This window comes from Vanellus vanellus, assembly GCF_965231255.1.
Source record: "Vanellus vanellus genome assembly, chromosome: 1".
NCBI lineage: Eukaryota > Metazoa > Chordata > Aves > Charadriiformes > Charadriidae > Vanellus > Vanellus vanellus.
The window spans coordinates 90,673,763-90,691,743 of NC_138905.1; the positions used below are offsets into that span (position 1 = coordinate 90,673,763).

Genomic DNA, 17,981 nt, shown 5'->3' on the forward strand with positions numbered 1-17,981 from the left:
AAAAAATACCATGTGTTTTGTTTTGTTTCTCACAAGCCACATTCCTGATTTTCCTCTTCCAAAATATAATCAGCTGGCTTTTTGCGTGTTTATACACAGATCTCAACGCATTTGACAAACATGAGACACAACTGTCTTTGTTTTATAGCTGGGGAAACTGAGGTACAGCAGAGAGAAGTGGAAAGCTGCAATCATGTGGCAAGCCAGCAACAGAGATGCAGCCAGCAGCAATGACTCCTGCTTCCCAGCCACGCACTCTTAATGATGAGACTGCCCCACAATCCTTTCCCTATATCCCCCGTTCACTTCCCCAGCACATGCTTTGCCTGTGCTGCTGGGAAAGAGAAACCTAGCAGCTCTCCGTGTGTGATGTGATCAGAAGATGGACTTGCATTAGGGTCGTGCTGCTGATAGAAGGGCAGACCATTCTAGAATGGAAAGAATACTGAGGGACACAGGCAGTGAAGTACAGGCCAATCGTGCTGTCCTGTGTTGTATCAGGGGAGCCTCAGCTGGGTGGAGTACCTTCGTCTTTGGGCAGTGCTTTTCATGAAACGGATTGGGTGGAAAGAACCCAGAGGCAACTAAAAATAGCAACAAAAGGCCTTGGAAACGTGACTTACAAGGACAGGTCAGAAACCTTAGGCACAGCTAAGAAGGAAAGCTCTAAATATTTGTCTTCAGGTGGAAACTGCTACCAAGACAAACATATCCATCTCGCTGTGGCAGATGGGACTCTAGCTTCAGTTGCAGCAGTCAAGACAGATCGAGATGAGACATTAGGGAATGCTTTTGAATGTCAAGGTTAGGAAAGAACTGGAAGACACTTCCTTGATATTTCACAGACTTCTTCCCTGTATGGATTTTAAGAACAGACTAGAGTAACAGCTATCAGGAATAGACCAAGTATAGCTGATGCTACCCTAAGAAGGGAGAACAGTCTGGTGGCCCTCCCGAGGTCCCTTCTGCTGTCACCTTTGCTGACCTGAATGATGAAATGGCCTTTAATGGTGTCCTACAACAGGAGGATAATGTCTTACCATTCATCTCCCCCATACCCATAATGGACTTGGCAGCTTCTACTACTGTGAGCTCTTCTGCGCAAATGACAGTCCACCAGAAGAAAAGGCTGGGTTACTTTGTGTCACTTGGTATGCTCCTTCCAAAGCTGTTAAAAAAATAAAAAATTAACATTGCCTCTTACATGTTACTTTTCACACCAAATGGCCTCTTTAGCATGTACCAGCTTCTGCATAAGCAGTCTCAACTGTGGCATTCTCTGCCCATTCAGTGCTGAACTGTAAAGTGGGTCTACTTTATTACTTTAATTTCTACTGCTAGAATTTCCCCGGATTTTAAGAAGGAATGAAGGAAGTGTCAGCCATGAACTTAGCTAGATGGCACTATAAATACTTTGCCTTGTGCACCATGCATACTTACAGAAGTGAAATGAGTGTGCGGTGGGAGAGAGGAAGAGCAGGAAGGCTGTTGTCCACCTCTGGCAGAGGTCTGGCAAAAACTCTGACCTGTCTGATTATGGAGCTAAGCACACCTGACTATTAATGTGTTGCCGCATTGTGTAGCTACATGCAGTTAATCACTTCAAAATTCTCTAGCACAGTTAAGCTTCAGACTGAGAAATATACTATTTAAGTGGTTGATCGTGATTCTGAACTGCATTTGTAAGGCATTTATTAACTTTAATTCTGAAGATGGGAGTAAATTAATCGATCATAAGGCTGAGTTCCTGAAAAAATTGAAGCAGTTCACAGGACACAACTTTAGGAGAGCACAGGCTTACAGCACTGCAGGAGGCAAGAGCAAAATCCAGATAACCTTACTCTCATGCTTACATAAAACCTCCCACAAACTATCATAATCCAGTTGAAACAGCACAACCTTTATCGAGTGGGCAAAATTATATTGAAAAGAAATAACTATACTGGTAGAGTGTCTGCTTTTATGCAACTATTTCTGGGTTCATATCAGCGGTTGCATCTGTGAATCCATAGATAGAGACTTATAAAACAAATGAAACACGTCCAATGGAAGGTGACCTGTTCTTTCCCACCTGCTATGGCACACCCTTTCTTGAAGGCTGGGCACAGCCCTGACAACTCCCTGCCCTTGAAACAGGAGCTGTCACTTCAAAACAGTTCTAGTGGTATAATCCAGACTTCATAGAAGTGCTAAAGGAAGGACAAGTGGACCATGGGTTTTGTCCACAGTATTCTGGACAGCTTTGAACTCAGCATCATTACTTTTTCATGTGTTGTTTTTAAATTCTTGGCTGGTACAAGCCAACTGTGGTTTGTTTGTGTTTCTTCCTCACTAAGATGACAGAGACTTTTGTGTATATGAAATGTTTTAAGGGTATGGTAGATTCCTGCTCCCTTGTTTTTGGTTCCTGTATGCATCACAAAGAAGCAAGACTGTTTCTTAAGCCCAGACTTTGTCAGGGCAAAAGTTCCCTTGGGCTGTGGATCTTCTCATTGTCATCACACATTGCTGCTGCTTCTTCCAATGGGCGATTACTGATTGCACCGCTGTTAACCTGTGTCCAAAGGGTGATGAATTGAAATTGTGAATCTTGAGTTGCCTGTTTGTATATGGTACAACCAGCTCCATATCAATCTGTAACCTGCATCAGGCCTATTCGCCTGGCAGACTTAGGTGTTGTGGATTAACAAGACTGGGCTGGATGGGGCTTTGAGCGACCTTTTGTCAGGAGGTCAGCAACCTGTTGTCAGCGACCACCAGGAGGTGTCCCTGCCCAGGGCAGGGGAGGCTGGAACTAGATGATCTTTAAGGTCCCTTCCAACCTAAACCATTCTATGATTCTAACTCCGGCCAATGCCCTAGCTCAAGATTAAAGCTGTCTTCTCACACCCAGGCAAGGAGATACCCCAAAGTACTTCTGGGGAGGTGCCTCTATGTTGGTGCCCCACCAGCAGCACCAGGTCTGCAAGCACTGCGGCAGACAAACCCTGGACAAAACACCGGCCGTCCCCAAGGCCGGGGATGCTACGGGCCACAACACAGAGAGGCCTCGGGGCACCAGTGGGACTAAGGCAGCGCCTTTCCTGCGGGGTCTGAGGATGACTGAAAAAGGCAGGAGGGAGGTTATTTCTTAATCTGTCTGTTGGAGGGGCTCAGAGCCTTAGCGCCGCCCGTTTCCAGGGAATCCGGTGTAAAAAAGCTTGGAAGGGGGCAGTAGCCATTTGCGGGCCCCCCGCGGGCCTCCAGCGGCTCTCCAGCAGACCGGTTGGCCAGGCCCGCCGGGAACGGGCTGTAACGGTAACCCGGGGCTGTAACGGTGACACAGGTTGGGGTGAGTAACGGTCCCACGGGGGCAGTAACGGTCCCACGGGGGCAGCAACGGCCACCTCCTCCACCGACTGCGGGGGGTGCCAGACTCCTCACCATCCCCCGGCCTCGCCCCGCCTCCGCACCTCCCTCCCATGCTCGTTCCGGGGCCGCGGCGGGGCTCCCTCTCTCCCCCTCCGCCAGCCGGCGGGCGCCCCGCAACCTGCATAAAGAGCGCTCGCCCCTCTGCGCCCGCGGGCGCCGTTCTGGCTTCGGGCGCGCGCCCGGGATCGAGCATGGGGCCACGGAGGTGCGGAGGGGTGTGAGGGGGCCGGCGGGGGCTATTCAGATTCCGGGGCGGGGCGGGGGCGGGGCGAGGCCTGGGAGCCCCCGGGGTGACGCAAGGGCGGCGGCGTCCGCGCGGCGACGTCGGTCGGGTGCGAACGGGATGGCGGCGGCGGGCGGCGCGGCCCCGGAGCTGGAGCCGGCGACGGAGCCGGAGCCACCGCGGCGAGGCCCGGCGGTGGCGGCGGAGGGCGAGGAGGAGCAGGAGCTGGCGGAGGCGGAGCTGGCGGCGGAGCTGGCGGCGCGGCGCAGCGCGGAGGCGCGGCGGCTGGTACTGTCGCCCCGGCGGCTGTCGGGCCGGCTGCCCGCCGGCTTGTCGCAGTGGTTCCCGGCGCTGGAGGTGCTGGATGTGAGCGGGACGGGGCTGGCGGAGCTGGGCGCGGAGCTGCTGGCCCTGCCGCGCCTCCACACGCTCCTGGCCAAGAACAACCGGCTGGGCGGGCCGGGCTCGCTGCCCAAGGGGCTGGGGCAGGCCCCGCTCGGCCGCTCCCTCCGCGTCCTCAACCTCAGCGGGAACCGCTTCGCCGAGGTGCCGCCCGCCCTGCTGGGGCTCCGCGGGCTGCAGAGCCTCAGCCTTGGCGGCAACCGCCTCCACGGCATCCCGCCCGACATCCAGGAGCTCCGCAGGTGAGGGCAGGGCGCCGGGCGGGACGGGCCCCCCATCACAACCACCACCACCCGCCCCCCCCAACCCCGGGGCCTCCGGGGCCGGGCCTTTGCCCCGGGGGGGGGACACACGAGGAAAGCCCCGGCGACTGCTAGGCAAACCCGACCGGATTTTCTGGCCGTGAAGCGGGGCGCCGCCGGCAGCGCACCTCGTATCTCGTTACCGCTCGGGGAGTACGTTCTGCCCGGCCTCAGGTGTCTCTTAAGCACTGCTGCTGCTAACGTGTCTCTTCCCCTTCATCAGGTTGAGTTACTGAAACTCAAAGCGGCTCTTCGAGCAGATGATGAGCCTTCTGCGCTCACAAAATGGGCCACTCTTTCAAGATTTCCTAGTCCTGGGGCTGCCTTGGTGCCGGGGAGGCTCTCCTAATGACAGTGTGGTTGGTATGAGTGTTGACATGCAGCAGGCACTCCGTGGCTTTGCTTTAATACAGGTCTCTAGGCGAGAGCAAAATAAAACCCCTGGTCTTATGCAGCTCACGGCTGCACGATGGACTGCACAGGAGAATAAAGATCTGGTTGTGACTGATCTAAACAATAGGGTCTTTCTGCTGATACAGCTCCAGTCTCATCAGGGTGCTTGCTGGCATGGTTGGGTCTTTGTTGTATTTCTCTCCACCCATCTGGCTCATGTAGATCTGACAGATCAGCTGATATTCTGAAGCATAGAGCCCTAGGCTGTGCTCAGGTGCGGTGGTACACCTGGCTCTGGGGCAGGATCAAACAATTGCAAGCCAATGACATAGAAACCTATGGCTGAATCACAGCAGTTGGGAACATTGGTGGGGTGGGAACAGCTCTTAGGTAGGACGGGGTATTGACTGCCCACACAGACCTGGGATAGGTGCTTCTGAAGCTTGCCGTCCTGGGCAAGCTGGAGGCTGTGTTCTGACTCACATGCAGGCACCTCGGTGCGTTCTGCTCGTTTCTCAAGCCTCAGACTAGCCCCTGTGTGGCTCTGTGCTAAGACTTTGGGTCTGAACTTTCTTCACCCCAGCTCTTTGCCAAGGAACTTGCCAGAGGCAGCCTCTCTTGCGCAGGTTCCTGCAACCTTGACCCTGAATGGCTGGATTCACCTTGATGGCTTGGCAGAGCTGTATCCAGTGGAGGCACAGGATGTTGTATGTGGGGTGCTGTGTTCCACAGTCCTGGGTTGGAGGTACCAGAACTGCTTTAGTGCTGATGGGAAATGGTTTTGTCCACTGCAATATAATACACTTGGGTATGTAGCTTTTGCCCAGACGGTAAAGCATGCACCTGTTGAGGATCTGGAGCAATTCTGGGTCAGTCTAAGTTTGAGAGACGCTATGGGCATTTTGAGTGCGAGAGAATGCCCATGCCCTTCTTGGCAGAGTTGGGATGTGTCCTGGGTTGGGGCTGTCATGGGGAAGAGGAGGAACCTCAGCTTTCTCTCTGTTCAGGAGCAGTTGCTTCAGGGAATGAGGACAGTGGCACCAACTTTATGGGAGAGGAGTCAACGGAGGAGGGCAGTTGTGCGTGGGAGATGATCAATGTTGCCTCCATAGCATGCCTGGTAGCATCCAGGATGTAGTTGGAATCTGATTGTTGCACCCACCTCTGACTGAGGGAGAGGCTCCCTGCTGCTGTTTAGAAGCTGTCCTCTGTGATTGTGGTTTCTCTCTCTCTTTTATTCTCCCCCTCCCCCCCAAGAAAACAAACCTCAGACCTGCTTTTTGTTATGCTGCTGAACCCAGGAAGGTACCAGGCTGCGTAGCACTGCATGTGGTGCTCCAGTGGGCTGTGTGCTGTGCTCTATGCTGCACTGTTGTCAAACTACTGCTGCATGGTTACTCTGCTTCGTTCCTCTAGCCTGCCCTGAAGCAGGACTCCTGTTTGTCCTGTCCTGCAGCTTTTCTTGGGCTGGTCATGCTCGAACCCCAGCAAGACAATTCTGAGAGGGCAAATGCGGACAAGGCTATTGAACTGTCTGATTATCGTTACAAAGTGATGTGTCAGGTAGAAAAACTAGACTAGACTCAGCTTGTGTCTGCCACCCGTGTAATCACTGCTAACTCCCTGAACTTCTGTTAACGTGTCACCATAATATAATTGAACTTTAGCTCAAGATAGTGAATCTGTGCTCCAGCAGGAGTGTCAGCCTCTTTACCGCTATGCCATCAGTGACTCTTCTGTATCTGGGACTGCTTAAGTAAGAAAAGGGAGGAGCGCACTTGCTTTCCAGAACTGGGAAAAAACGATACTTTAATACTTCTCCACAGGGGATCTCAGACCTGCTCATTGAAGCCAGATAGCCAGTGACCTGACACCCTTGCCAAAAAGATAGTAAATATGTACTGAAGAGAAACTGCTGCCAGACCCTCCTCCCACCTGCCAACAGGAGAGGTGTTCTCAGCGTGAGCGTGCATAGTGTTGAAGTGGGTAAAACGAGCCTGAGCAAGGACAGAGCAGAGCTAGCTGTTGTGGCAGGGCAACATGGATGCATCTGTTCCTTTCTGAACTCTGGGCCAGGAGGTGAGACCTGTTGTAGGTGTTGGGGCTTCTGTTAACCTCACAGCTCAAGCTGCAAGTGTCCATCTTGCTGTTGCTGGCAAGCCAAGACTTTGAGCCTTTTTCTGTATGCAACTGCCCATAAAAAGAAATTTTTCTCATGTCTCGTGGTCTCTGAGGCACGCAGCACTTTGACCGGACACGTTCCTCCTGCTGGTACTAGAGTTCCTGAGGCCAGCAGTTCTCTTCTTCCTGTGACCCTGGCAGCTCCCGATTTGCTCCAGTCACTGATTATAGAGTTGAGCAGAGCTGCAGAGATCTAGAAATACTTCTTAGGTTTCCAGGGAATGTCTGAGCTCTGATGAGATTTAAAAAAAAAAAAAAGTCTTGATAATTAAGCCTCATGTCTTTCTTCTGCACCCCATACAGTTTCCTGCTGTGGTTTTTGAAGGGATAGTGCATCAGTTTTAGCGAAGGCTGGGAATACAGCAGGTAAGGAGTCAGCATGGTGAAACTGAAAGAATAAAAAGCTGATGGTCTGATCTGCCAAAGGAGAAGGAACATGCTGGCAGCTACAAATGCAAAGGCCCTCGAATGAGAGGTGTGTGCCATGTGTTGCTACTCACATGAAGATAATAAATCCACAACTTTGCAGCAAGCTGGAGTCAGGCACTTTATGCAAAAACTTTTCCCTAGCATGTTCCCGGTGGTTTGGTGAGTTAATGAACAGCAGTAAGAATCACAGTCAGTCCTGCTGCTGTCGTGTCTTGCTCCTTCCAGCTTCAGCCATCTGCCCCATACTTGCCCACGCAGATCTTTCCATGCAGTGCAAAATCCTGCATGGAAGTGAGTGCCTTTCACCTGATCATTAGTTACCTCCTAGGTCATTATAGAAGAACCACCTATAGATGTCCTGAAGCTTCTTTCACATGGCTTCATAAGTGAATGATCATGATTGCTCTGGTGATGGCAGCAGGATGAGGCTGATCATAGCATGCCAACACCAAGGATGAATTGCCTTTTCTTCATGTTTTTCATTGGGAGGAAAGATCATTGCATTTTCCAAATTCCACCGTAAGTGTTTATGGTGACCTGCAACAGCCTCTTATATTTCTGAGAAAGGCAAATGTGGGCCTGGCTGAGCACTTTTTTTATCATGTTGTGGTTGTGCCAGCTCCAGCGGTGTGCTCACCACCCCCAGTTACTGTCAGTGAGCAGTGTTAGTACAGTGCAAGACCTGAATTGCAGCATTGGCCGTGTCTGTGAATTTAGAGTAGAAAATGCACCAGATGGGTGAGAGTGGTCCTCTTTGCATTGCTTTCCTGTTTGTTGCCAGAGAAAAGATGAGCTTAGTATAGGTAGACATAAGTGTCGTCTTTCCTGTAGTTCTCCCTCCAACGTTGCCCTTGCTGTGTTTTCAGTGTGAGATGTTATGGTCAGTCACTCTCTCTCAAGATTCCATTCACAGCCCCCAGCAGCTCCTGAACTGCGATCTGTGTAGACGTCCCACCGCAGCAATGGTTGTGTGAATCCTTCCTCTGCTGATCCAGCTGGGGATGTGCTATGGAGCATCGATGGTGTATTCTAGCTGGTGAGCTAGAAATGGGGTCATCTATTTGTGCCTGTTTTGGATAAAATTTGTTTGGCAAGACTGGTAAAGTGCAGCTCTGATCTTCACTGTCCAGCTGTGGCTTTTGGGTTAAGGGTGCATGAATTGCCCTCATCAGCGTGCACGCTTGGGGAAATGTCGTGTGAGTGTTCCATAAAGGGAAAAATTCTCAAGGGCTTAGCGAAATGCAGTCGAGACCTTGAATCTCCTGATGTGAATTTTGAGTTTAGCTTTATTCTTCTGGTTAATACTCTTGCACTCAGAAGAGCACCAGGAGCAGGCGGAAAGAGTTTGGAAAAGAGCCAGGTTCTTCCCAGGCGTCTGCCATGTGTGCTCCTTTTCTTCTTGCTTGGGATTCCTCTAGTAAAGCCCAGTTGTGCAAGGGCTGGGATCAAAGGCCTCAAACGCCTAACTGGATTCATCCAAGTTTTGTGTGAAGGCTTAGACGCGATGAAAACCAGAGTATTGGCTTTTATTCGTGGGTAGTATTAAGCATGTTAGACAAGCATACGCTTAAGCACGACTGTTACACAGTGTGGGAAAAACGGCAAGTGAAGCTTTGATAAAGATGCAGCATTAGGAAATCTGCTTGCTGCCTCCCTTTTTCTTCCCCTCTTCAAACGTTTTGCAAATAGTTTTCAGACGACTGTTTGATCTTAAATTTGCCTGTCAGCAAAGGCTATGCAGTTCTCTCAGGAATTAGCAAATCGTAGAACAGGGTTAACAGGAGTATATTGTGGGCTGCTTTTAAATTCCTCCCTTGCATGAGCCTCAAAACTGCCCTGGAAATTTCTTGCTTAAAAAAAAACTTATCTTAAAAAGACCTGGAGCTATTTCAGGCTCATTGTTTCTTTTTAGATTACCTATTTAGATGCATCTGTTTGATGTCAGCTGTTAAGTTTTATCCAAAGAAGCATCTATGGGGAAACAGGGTGGATTGAAAATTTGAGTATCTTCTATGCCAGAAGACATTCTCCCCTTGAAACATGACTATGAGAGTATCATGGAAATTGATAGGGTATCGAAAATACCTCTAGTGCTCGGAGTGGGCTCTTCTTACCAAGTGTTTTGGGGCGTTTTGTTTTGTGTTACATGATGACCTGGAAAACTCAAGGAGATCCTCAAGCAAGAATGTGCAGTCTCTTGGCATGTTAAACTGTGCTGCCATCACCTGAATCGATTCGTAGTTGTTTGAGCATTTTCCCACTCCCTTCCCGTATGTAAAAGGATTTGCACAGCCACCCTACAGACCGGTGGTGTGAAATCCCCTGCTGGAGAGGAGTGACACACGATGGGTTTGGCGTGCCGGCTGGTGCTTGGCAGCAATTAGCACCGGCTGTGCTGAGCGAGGGGCCTGCTGGATATGAGGCTGAAAGGGACTCTGGCCTTTTATTAGTGTATTTGTAAATACTGCTAAAAGGCAGCAGAGAAAATGTCAGCCCCCATTAGTTATTCTGTCAAATGGATTTTTTTCAGTTCTTGTTGAGATGGATTTTGTTAATGTTTGTCCCTTCTTTAAACTTGTTCAGGCAGAGCCTGTGTGGCAGGTTGGAAGTACATCATTTATTCTAGCTTCAGAAAAAGGAATGGAGTTTATGTTCGTTTGAGGCTGGTTGCTCTCTGGCTTTTCTAAGTTCCTGGGCTGACTTTTGAAAGTACAGAAAAATTCCAGCTCTCCCTGTGTGTACACAGCAATGCATGAGACCTTAGCTGCCTGGTCCAAATGCCTTTACAGATTAATGATTGTCAGAAAAACTAGGTCTTAGTGTGAAAGGTTAGTTAGAAGCACTCACTAAGCTCAGTCCTGTCTCTGCCATGGTCCTCCTGTGAAAAACTATGGTAAACGTTGTGGATTGCTTCATTAGAGGCTTCATTTTGTGAGGAGGGCAGAGCTCAGCAGTGCTCTTGCTTGTCTTACGGAGCAGCAAACTGCTCCCCCTGCTCCCAGGTGGGACAGCTTGAGAGCCAGCATTGCCTTGGCCTCTCGGTACAGGCTTAGTACGGCACGAAAATCAGACCAGGAGTAGTTGAGCTAGGAACTAACTGTGGCCCCGGGTGGTGTGGTCAGTGCTCACTACAAAAGGGTTGCATCTCTCGAAAATCCTTGCCTGCATCGTGATTAGCTTTGCTCAAACAATTCTTGACGCTTTAATTTGATGCAGAAATGACTCTTGTTCAATTGTCCATCTTGCTCAGCCAAGTCTGGTCTAGATCCTTTTTTCTAGCAGATTTAATTTCAGGGACGGGAGTTACAGATTTCTTTTGCCTCCTGAGCAGTGTTTCAGTGGAAGCTATAAGAATATCTTTTGTTGTATTTAAAATAAATTTCTTTATAGTTTCAAAACCTCCTCCCTTTGCTTTTTTAATAAATTTACTAACTAATTCATATCTTAAGTTGATATTGGAAGTTCTGGATTTGCTGTACTGGACCAGGCCTAGTGAGTTGTTAGTCTACTGACCTCAAAAAGGTGATTCAGAAGATAGATATATTAAGAAAAACATTTTTAAGGAGCCCTTTGTTGCCATTGAAGGAGTTACCTTATTTAATGGATTTTTAGTTAGAAATGGTTTGTAGATTAATGTTGGGGCTTTATATCCTAGCTAGTATAACTGAGTGTTCTCATTACACATACTTTACAAAGAATGGATTTGAAAGCTGTAAGTAGTTTGTAGGCAGCGTTCCTGCGGACTTAGCTTGTGCAGTAAAGCTGGTCTTGAAACTTATGCATTTCATGCCTTGAAATGAATTTCGAAAACATTTTTTACTATATATTTTGCACCCTTCTTCCCCTTTCCTGGTAGTATGTGTTTTTACACAGTGTGGCTTTATGGGCATTATTGTCTTCAAACGCAGAGGATGAAGAGTTAATTATTCACTTTTCCAAGGAAGTGGAAGCTTGTACACATCCAAACCTTGTTTAATCATTGAAATCCACATTACTAGAATTCCCTTGCCCAACAGTTTTCAGTGCGGGCTCCAGCAATGGCATGGAGTTCAAATATGCCTAGGAATTGTATGGTCAGCAGTTAAGTCCTTAATGAGAGCCAAGCAGCCTAAATCCACCTTGGGAAACAATGGAGGTTGAAGGAGGAATTTTGGTTAAAACTCAGGGCTTTGTTAGGGGATCAAAATTTAATTAAATATAATCTCCATGGTCTCTGCACAGCGGCCTTCCTCCTACCCCCCTCATCACCTACAGGTTGTCTGTGTAGAAGAGAGGCCACTTCTGAGCAGTGGGGTTTTTGGTGGTGCTTTGTTTCCTGTGTACTTTCTTATGTGTTTTCAAAGTAACCTCCAAATGTGCTGTTCCACTTGATCCCTTAGCTGAAGCAAGTGTAGTCACTTCCTTTCATATAGTCAAATTCAGTTTAAGGCTTAATTTTGTGCCCATTTTGTCAAATTTCAGTTATTTAGCTTGTCTCTGACATACTCCAAAAAGGTAAGCAAAACCGGGGGAAGTTAAGCTCTGTGAGCATCTCTTGGCTTGTTGCAGAAGTCTGTCATCCTGTTCTTCGCTGTTGGGCAGATGGACCTTTGTGCTGTGCTAGTGGCCCCTGTAGCCTAAGCAGATGCTGTCATTGGATCTTTGGGGTTCAAGTTTCTTGCAAGAACTGAACGAAATAGTCTCTTTCTGCCGTTCTTCTGCTCCATCCCATGGGAAGCCTCAGGGAGGAGCTTCTCTGGTGCTCCACACCTGCTATGGCACAGTTGCAGGGTTCAGACCTCTGGGTCAACCACCATATCCCTCGGGTGGTTTGGTTTCTTTGCCAGTTGTATCCATAGCCTTTCTCAGTTGCTGGGGTGAGATGAAGGTGTATCCTATTCCAAGGAGGCTATAAATTGTTCTTAAAGAAAGGCTGATGGAACCTGGATGACTTCTCTTTCCCTGACCTGCAGGGAATGCTTGGTGCATCAGAGGGGGCCAGTGTACACTGTAATTAGGCAGCTAACATGAGTATGTACCAGAGATCTTGAACCAACACTTGCAGACAGGACTGTGGGATCCATCTTTTTCAGGCATGGGAAAAAGTACTGGCTGGACCATGATTAGCAGGTGTGCGTCTCTTCCCAGCCAGAAGTTCCCAAACTGAACCTGCCTTTGCTCCTCTTCCAGACAACGTCTGAGAACAGGGGAGGAAAACTATTTGACTCTCTGAAACGGGGACTTGAAGCTATTATGTGGAAGAGAAGTGCTTGCCATTTTTTCTTCCTAGAAGGGCGGCGATGCACAGCAAATACCGGCTATTCCACCTGGCCCAAGGGATCTAGTGCCTCTCTTCGTTCCTGTCTCCCATCCACTGAGTTTTCACAGGATGGCCAGTGATTATTTTTATTTTCTTTTATTTAGGCCCAAACTGCAGTTAAGCCCAGCTAATGTTTGTGGTAGCTTTGGGCTCCATGACTTCAGTACACTGAAATCAGCCTATCTGAGAATTGCATGCATGTACTTGTGTGACGTAGATGTACTCTGTGCCGTTGCAGCTGTAATGTTGTCAGTGTCAAAGTGGAACTGGCTGCCTCCGACTTCTGCTGAAAGGTTGCAGTTAGTCACTGAGGAGCCAAATGATACCATAAAGAGCAACTAGTGCTTGCACAGGGCTGAGACCCACGGGATTTTCAGGGAGAGCTACTGCTCTCTTCCTTTGCTCCTGTTGAAACGGAGAGCTCCCACTGGCTGCAGCAGGAGCTGCGTCAGTGCTGCAGCCCCTGCGTGCACAGGCTGCTCTTTCTTGGAAATAGGAGCAGGAGCTCTACGTGTGGGGTTGGTGTAGGAATATATGGTTGTCTGGTGCCTACCTAAAGATGTAGTGGTGACTGCAGGAGGCTGGAGGTAAATCTCCATGTTATCTGTTGTGAAACAGCAGCTCTGTTGTAATTTTTGATGTGCAACCCAGCTTTTTTTTCCCCTCGGCAAATTCTCTCATACATAGTCATCTGTAAGTTTTCTTTAAGAAATGCAGGAGATGAGAAGGCCTAGTGTTAAATGAAACTGGAAATGACCTTAATGAAATAATGCAGTGTTTTCTTCTCTTCTCTTTTTCAGTTTAGAGTTTCTGTACCTCGGAGGGAATTTCATTACTTCAATTCCACCTGAATTAGCAAACCTGCCTTCTCTAAGCTATCTAGTTCTGTGTGACAACAAGATCCAGAGCATTCCACCTCAGCTGGCACAGTGAGTATTTACTGTCAGCAGCCACCAGCTGTAATTAACTCTGAACTTTTTCTTCTACACATGTGGATAAAAGCACCTGGGAGGACCTATTTGTCCTTCAGTTTGTTAATGTGACCAGACTTGAACAAGAAGATCCTTAGCATGATGCACTGCAGGCAGACCATGAATATATAATACAGAAATCTCAATCAAAGGGTTATGGAATAAAAAAGTCACCAAGTGTACACTTTAAGGTGAATTAATAGGGAGCCCTGAGAAGTACCCGGGCAACTCAGAAAAGATAAACTGCTGTACTGCTATATTCTTTGTGATGAATGCTTGGTCTGTTTTGTCTTTCACCCAAAGCCTTTTTGTGTGTGCCTTTGTGTTATACCATCCCATGTGTTCCCTTGGCGTTTCTTACTCTAGGATCTCAGAATATTTTAGTGTTTGTTAAATCCTACAGCACAGCTCTAGAGGATGAGCTACTGCTTTATGTGTTTCATAATGGTGGAAAAGAGGACACTACAAACTCTGTATGGGTAGCCTAAGATTGGAGGTGAAGAATTCAGTGTGTAGCTGTAACCCTAAAAGCAATCGGATGATAGCATGGAGTTTTCTGAGTTGGAATTTGATGGTGCAGTGGGATTATTCTTGATGTACAATGTTTAACGATTCCAGTTGTCTCATAACTTGCACTGGTTTGAGAGCATCCCTGGACTCTGTGCTGGAGCGTTGCTTTGTGCTTCCTGAGAGGAGAATGCCTCCTCCAAAAGCCAAGAAACTGCTTGTCACTCATGTTGATGCTAGCCTGGCCTGACCTTGCTTAGCTTTTGAGATCTGGTAGTATCACAGCACAAGGTGATGCAGCCGCAAGCAATGAAAACATGGGGGTTTCCAGGGTTGGCTGCCTACCAGCAATCATCTTTAATGCATGAGCGAAAGCAGGTGACTTATTCAAAGTATTGCATAGAATCGTTCTTGATGCATGCACTGGGTACAAGGAAACATTATCTCCCCCTGAAAGCACTCAGTTCATACATTACTTTTTTCCTGTGCTACCCTTTTTTGGGCTGTGTAGTGGGGAATACTGAGAGGGACAGCAGCATATATAAGGCTGTCTTTCTTTAACAGGCACTCAGATGGTGAGCCAGGTTCTGTAGGGCATTGTGTGTGCTGGAGTAACAGCAGCTCTTTTACCATGGATTTATGCTTTAAAAGGAAGAAAAGCCAAAGGAAAAGAAGTTAGTGGGAGAAGGGAGAGTAATCAGATCTGTGCAATGCAGTTGTGGAAGGATTTTGCTTGCACATCTTGACTGGGTTTCCATCTCCATCCTCAGGCTGCATTCCCTGCGTTCCCTTAGCCTGCACAATAACCTGCTGACTTACCTTCCTCGAGAGATCCTTAACCTGGTTCACCTGGAAGAGCTGAGCTTGCGTGGGAACCCACTGGTGGTTCGGTTTGTCCGTGACCTGACCTACAATCCCCCAAGCCTTCAGGAGCTAGCTGGACGCACAATTAAAACTCGTAATGTTCCCTACGCTCCCAGCGATCTCCCAGAGAATCTTGTCCGGTATCTGAGCTTGGCCAGCAACTGTCCCAATCCTAAATGTGGGGGTAAGTTCTCCTTAACTGCTCTGCTTCCTTCTTTTACCTGATGGGTTTTCTTTCCCTCTGACTTGCCATGACTTTAGTAGCTCGGTCAGGTTAGATGTGTTGTTGCATCCAAATTCTGTCTGTATTTCACCAGCTCCAGGTCTCCTACAAACTTGTCTTTAAGGAACCCTGTTCACTTAGGAACAATGTTCAGAGTTGTAGTGCTGGTTTACTGTATTTGCATGGGAATGTGAGACAGTGTCTCTGTCAGAGTCTATGCAGCTCATCCCGGCACTCCACTAGGCTTTTATGGTCTGAAGTTACTGATCCATCTGCCCTGAAATAGCTCAGACTAAGTAATGGACAGGAGAACTTCTTCAAGCACTCTTGCTGAAAAGCAAGGTTCATATCTGGATGGAAAAGAGGAGGGAGGCTGTAGTGCTTGGTAGTTACCGAGAGCAACTTGCTTAGGTCTTGCTTGGGACTACCGGTTCCTGAAAGCAGAGGACTTTCTATAAAGGGCTGGAGTACTTGGGCTTTTTTTGTTTTGGCTTAATACTTAATCTTTATCCAGAGTAAATGATCAGAGCATTCGGCCTTTAGAAGATTAAGGGAAAAAAAAAAATCATTAATTAGTATATACCCTGCAGTATCTACCCTCTATAATGCAGTCTGTTATCTTATCTCCTTACAGGACAATATCAAAGCATGCTCTGTAAACAAAGACAGAAGGGCTGGAACTTGTGTTGAAAGGGAAAGAGATTTTCCTTTTTTAAAAAAAAAAAAAAAAAAAAGAGTTTTGCACAGCTTGGATAACAGTGAATTGGTTTTGTTCTTTTTCACTTTTCCATGTGTACTAGCACAGTACTGCAGCGTTGCTATAACACTGCAGGTGAAAAGCTTACTCCAGACCAGCTAGGATTTAAAATACCGCTGGAAACTTCTGAAAAATGTCAGTGTCTAAAATCACTTGCTGTGACAGGAAGAGAACCTAATTGTGTGTTACAGTAATACTGTTGCCATGGAAAATAGCATCCAAACTCAGCATGGTGACTTCACTCAAGCAGAAGAAAAGTAGAGCTATGAAGGTCTATTTGTGAACACATTTTTGCTAGCTGGTAGAAGAGGTTTTACAAGTTTGAAAATAGAGTGTATGAATTAATTTGACATATAAAAAGCTTGCAAATTCCCAGCCTGAGATTTCTCCCTAACGGTTAGAAGAAATTGCCGAATTCTTTGGAAGTAGCTGCCCTGTGTCCTTTCACATAAAGTGTGTTGTTCTGAATCACCTACCAAATACAGTTTTACAGGACTTTTTTTTTTTTTTTTTTTTTTTACTAAGAGAAGAAATTTCACATTTCCATAAGTGTCCCAGTTCCTTCTTTTCTTCCAGTATCCCTTGTCCTATGTCCAGTGCTGTGTAAATTAAATCCTAATTTGAGGCATTTGCACCGTGGGTCTCATATGTTGTTACTGTCACCTCTGCCCTTACAGGTGTCTACTTTGACAGCTGCGTCAGACAGATCAAGTTTGTTGACTTCTGCGGGAAGTATCGCATCCCGCTGATGCACTACCTGTGTTCCCCAGAGTGCTCCTCTCCCTGCAGCTCTGCCTCCCAGAGCTCTACTTCCCAGAGCGAGTCTGACTCTGAGGACGAAGCCAGCGTCGCTGCGCGCAGGATGCAGAAAGTCCTTCTGGGATAACAGGGAGCAAGAGGGGAAGACTGGAAGGAAAACGTATTTGGAAAGAAATAATGGAACAGCAAAGCATGAGCCTCTGGCCTGAAGGGCTCACAAGAAACTGTCCTTAAGTCCATGTGAGGGGCAGAACGTCTTAGCAAGCCTAGACTTGCTTGGTGCAGCGCTACTTAGGAGAACTAACTTGGTAGCATACTGCCTGTAGGGTGCCTGGGGTTGTTAGAAACATCTGCTGTCTGGGAGACACCCCCCCTCCCTCGTATGGGCTGGGGAGGGGGATTTCTTCTCACTGGCTGATTGAGAAGGGTTTTAGTATATGACACTTCACTGGACTTCAGTCATCCTGCAGAGCAAAGGAGACCGTCCAGATCTTTTAACACTGTGGTAAATCAGAAACAGGCTAATGATGCCATGTGAGTATGTATGGACCCCAGTGTTTTATATAGGATGTTAATTCTTTGCTGTCTCCTTTGATTCCAGTTACAGATTTTATACCCATCCACTTAGAATGGGAGTTGGGTTTTTTTGTTCAGGAGTAGATTTTTCCAAACTCTGTTTACTCTTCCTTTGCCTAGAGGCGTAGGGTTTCTGTGCTGTTACAGATGTTACAGCCATCATAGAACTGAGCCACCTTTTTTCTCCCTTGTTATACTAAGCTGCTCTTAGTGTTTCCTCCTAATTGTATTCGTTATTTTTCCTCCCTGTGTCTCTTCCCATTACACCCTGGGTGTTGCTGTCTTTATGGTGCCTTCAGAGGAGTTGTTCTATTGAGACTTGGTGTTACTTCAGACTTGTGGCCGTACGTGCCTGTGCAAGGGACCAGATGTGGTGCTCTGTACTGCGTCATTGAGTCTCAGCTTACCGGAGCAAATCTGCTTTTATATCTGTGAATTGCAGGAAAGGTCTTGATTGACACTTCTTTTTTCTAAACAACCGTGTCCCCCTGCTGCCGCTAGCTCTGCTACGCTTGGGTACAGAGTCGCTTTCCCTAAGGCATCTGCTTAAAGTAGGCAGCAGCTTAATGAATTGGAAGTACTGAGAAAAGTGCTGTGGTGAATGTTTGGTTTTTTTTTTTTCTTATTCATCACATGAGAGGAAGAGCCAATAGGGAGGCTAAGGCACGTTTGGAGCATCTTGCA

The 17,981-nt window shown here is 47.6% G+C and overlaps 1 protein-coding gene across 2 annotated transcripts; it reads left to right on the forward strand.

The window, feature by feature from the left end:
• Positions 1-3,754: 3,754 nt before the first annotated feature.
• Positions 3,755-16,931, forward strand: LRRC58 (leucine rich repeat containing 58; the record flags this gene model as incomplete). Of its 2 annotated transcripts, XM_082488729.1 has the most annotated exons (4): positions 3,755-4,278; positions 13,441-13,569; positions 14,889-15,166; positions 16,640-16,931. In XM_082488729.1, the coding sequence occupies 4 exons, from the start codon at positions 3,755-3,757 to the stop codon at positions 16,846-16,848; spliced, it is 1,140 nt and encodes a 379-aa protein (XP_082344855.1). In that variant the 3' UTR covers positions 16,849-16,931. The 2 variants fall into 2 exon arrangements, 1 of the variants encoding a protein (XP_082344855.1); XR_014269575.1 differs by lacking the exons at positions 3,755-4,278; positions 14,889-15,166; positions 16,640-16,931 and adding an exon at positions 8,254-8,377 and having other exon boundaries at positions 13,441-13,470.
• Positions 16,932-17,981: the final 1,050 nt, after the last annotated feature.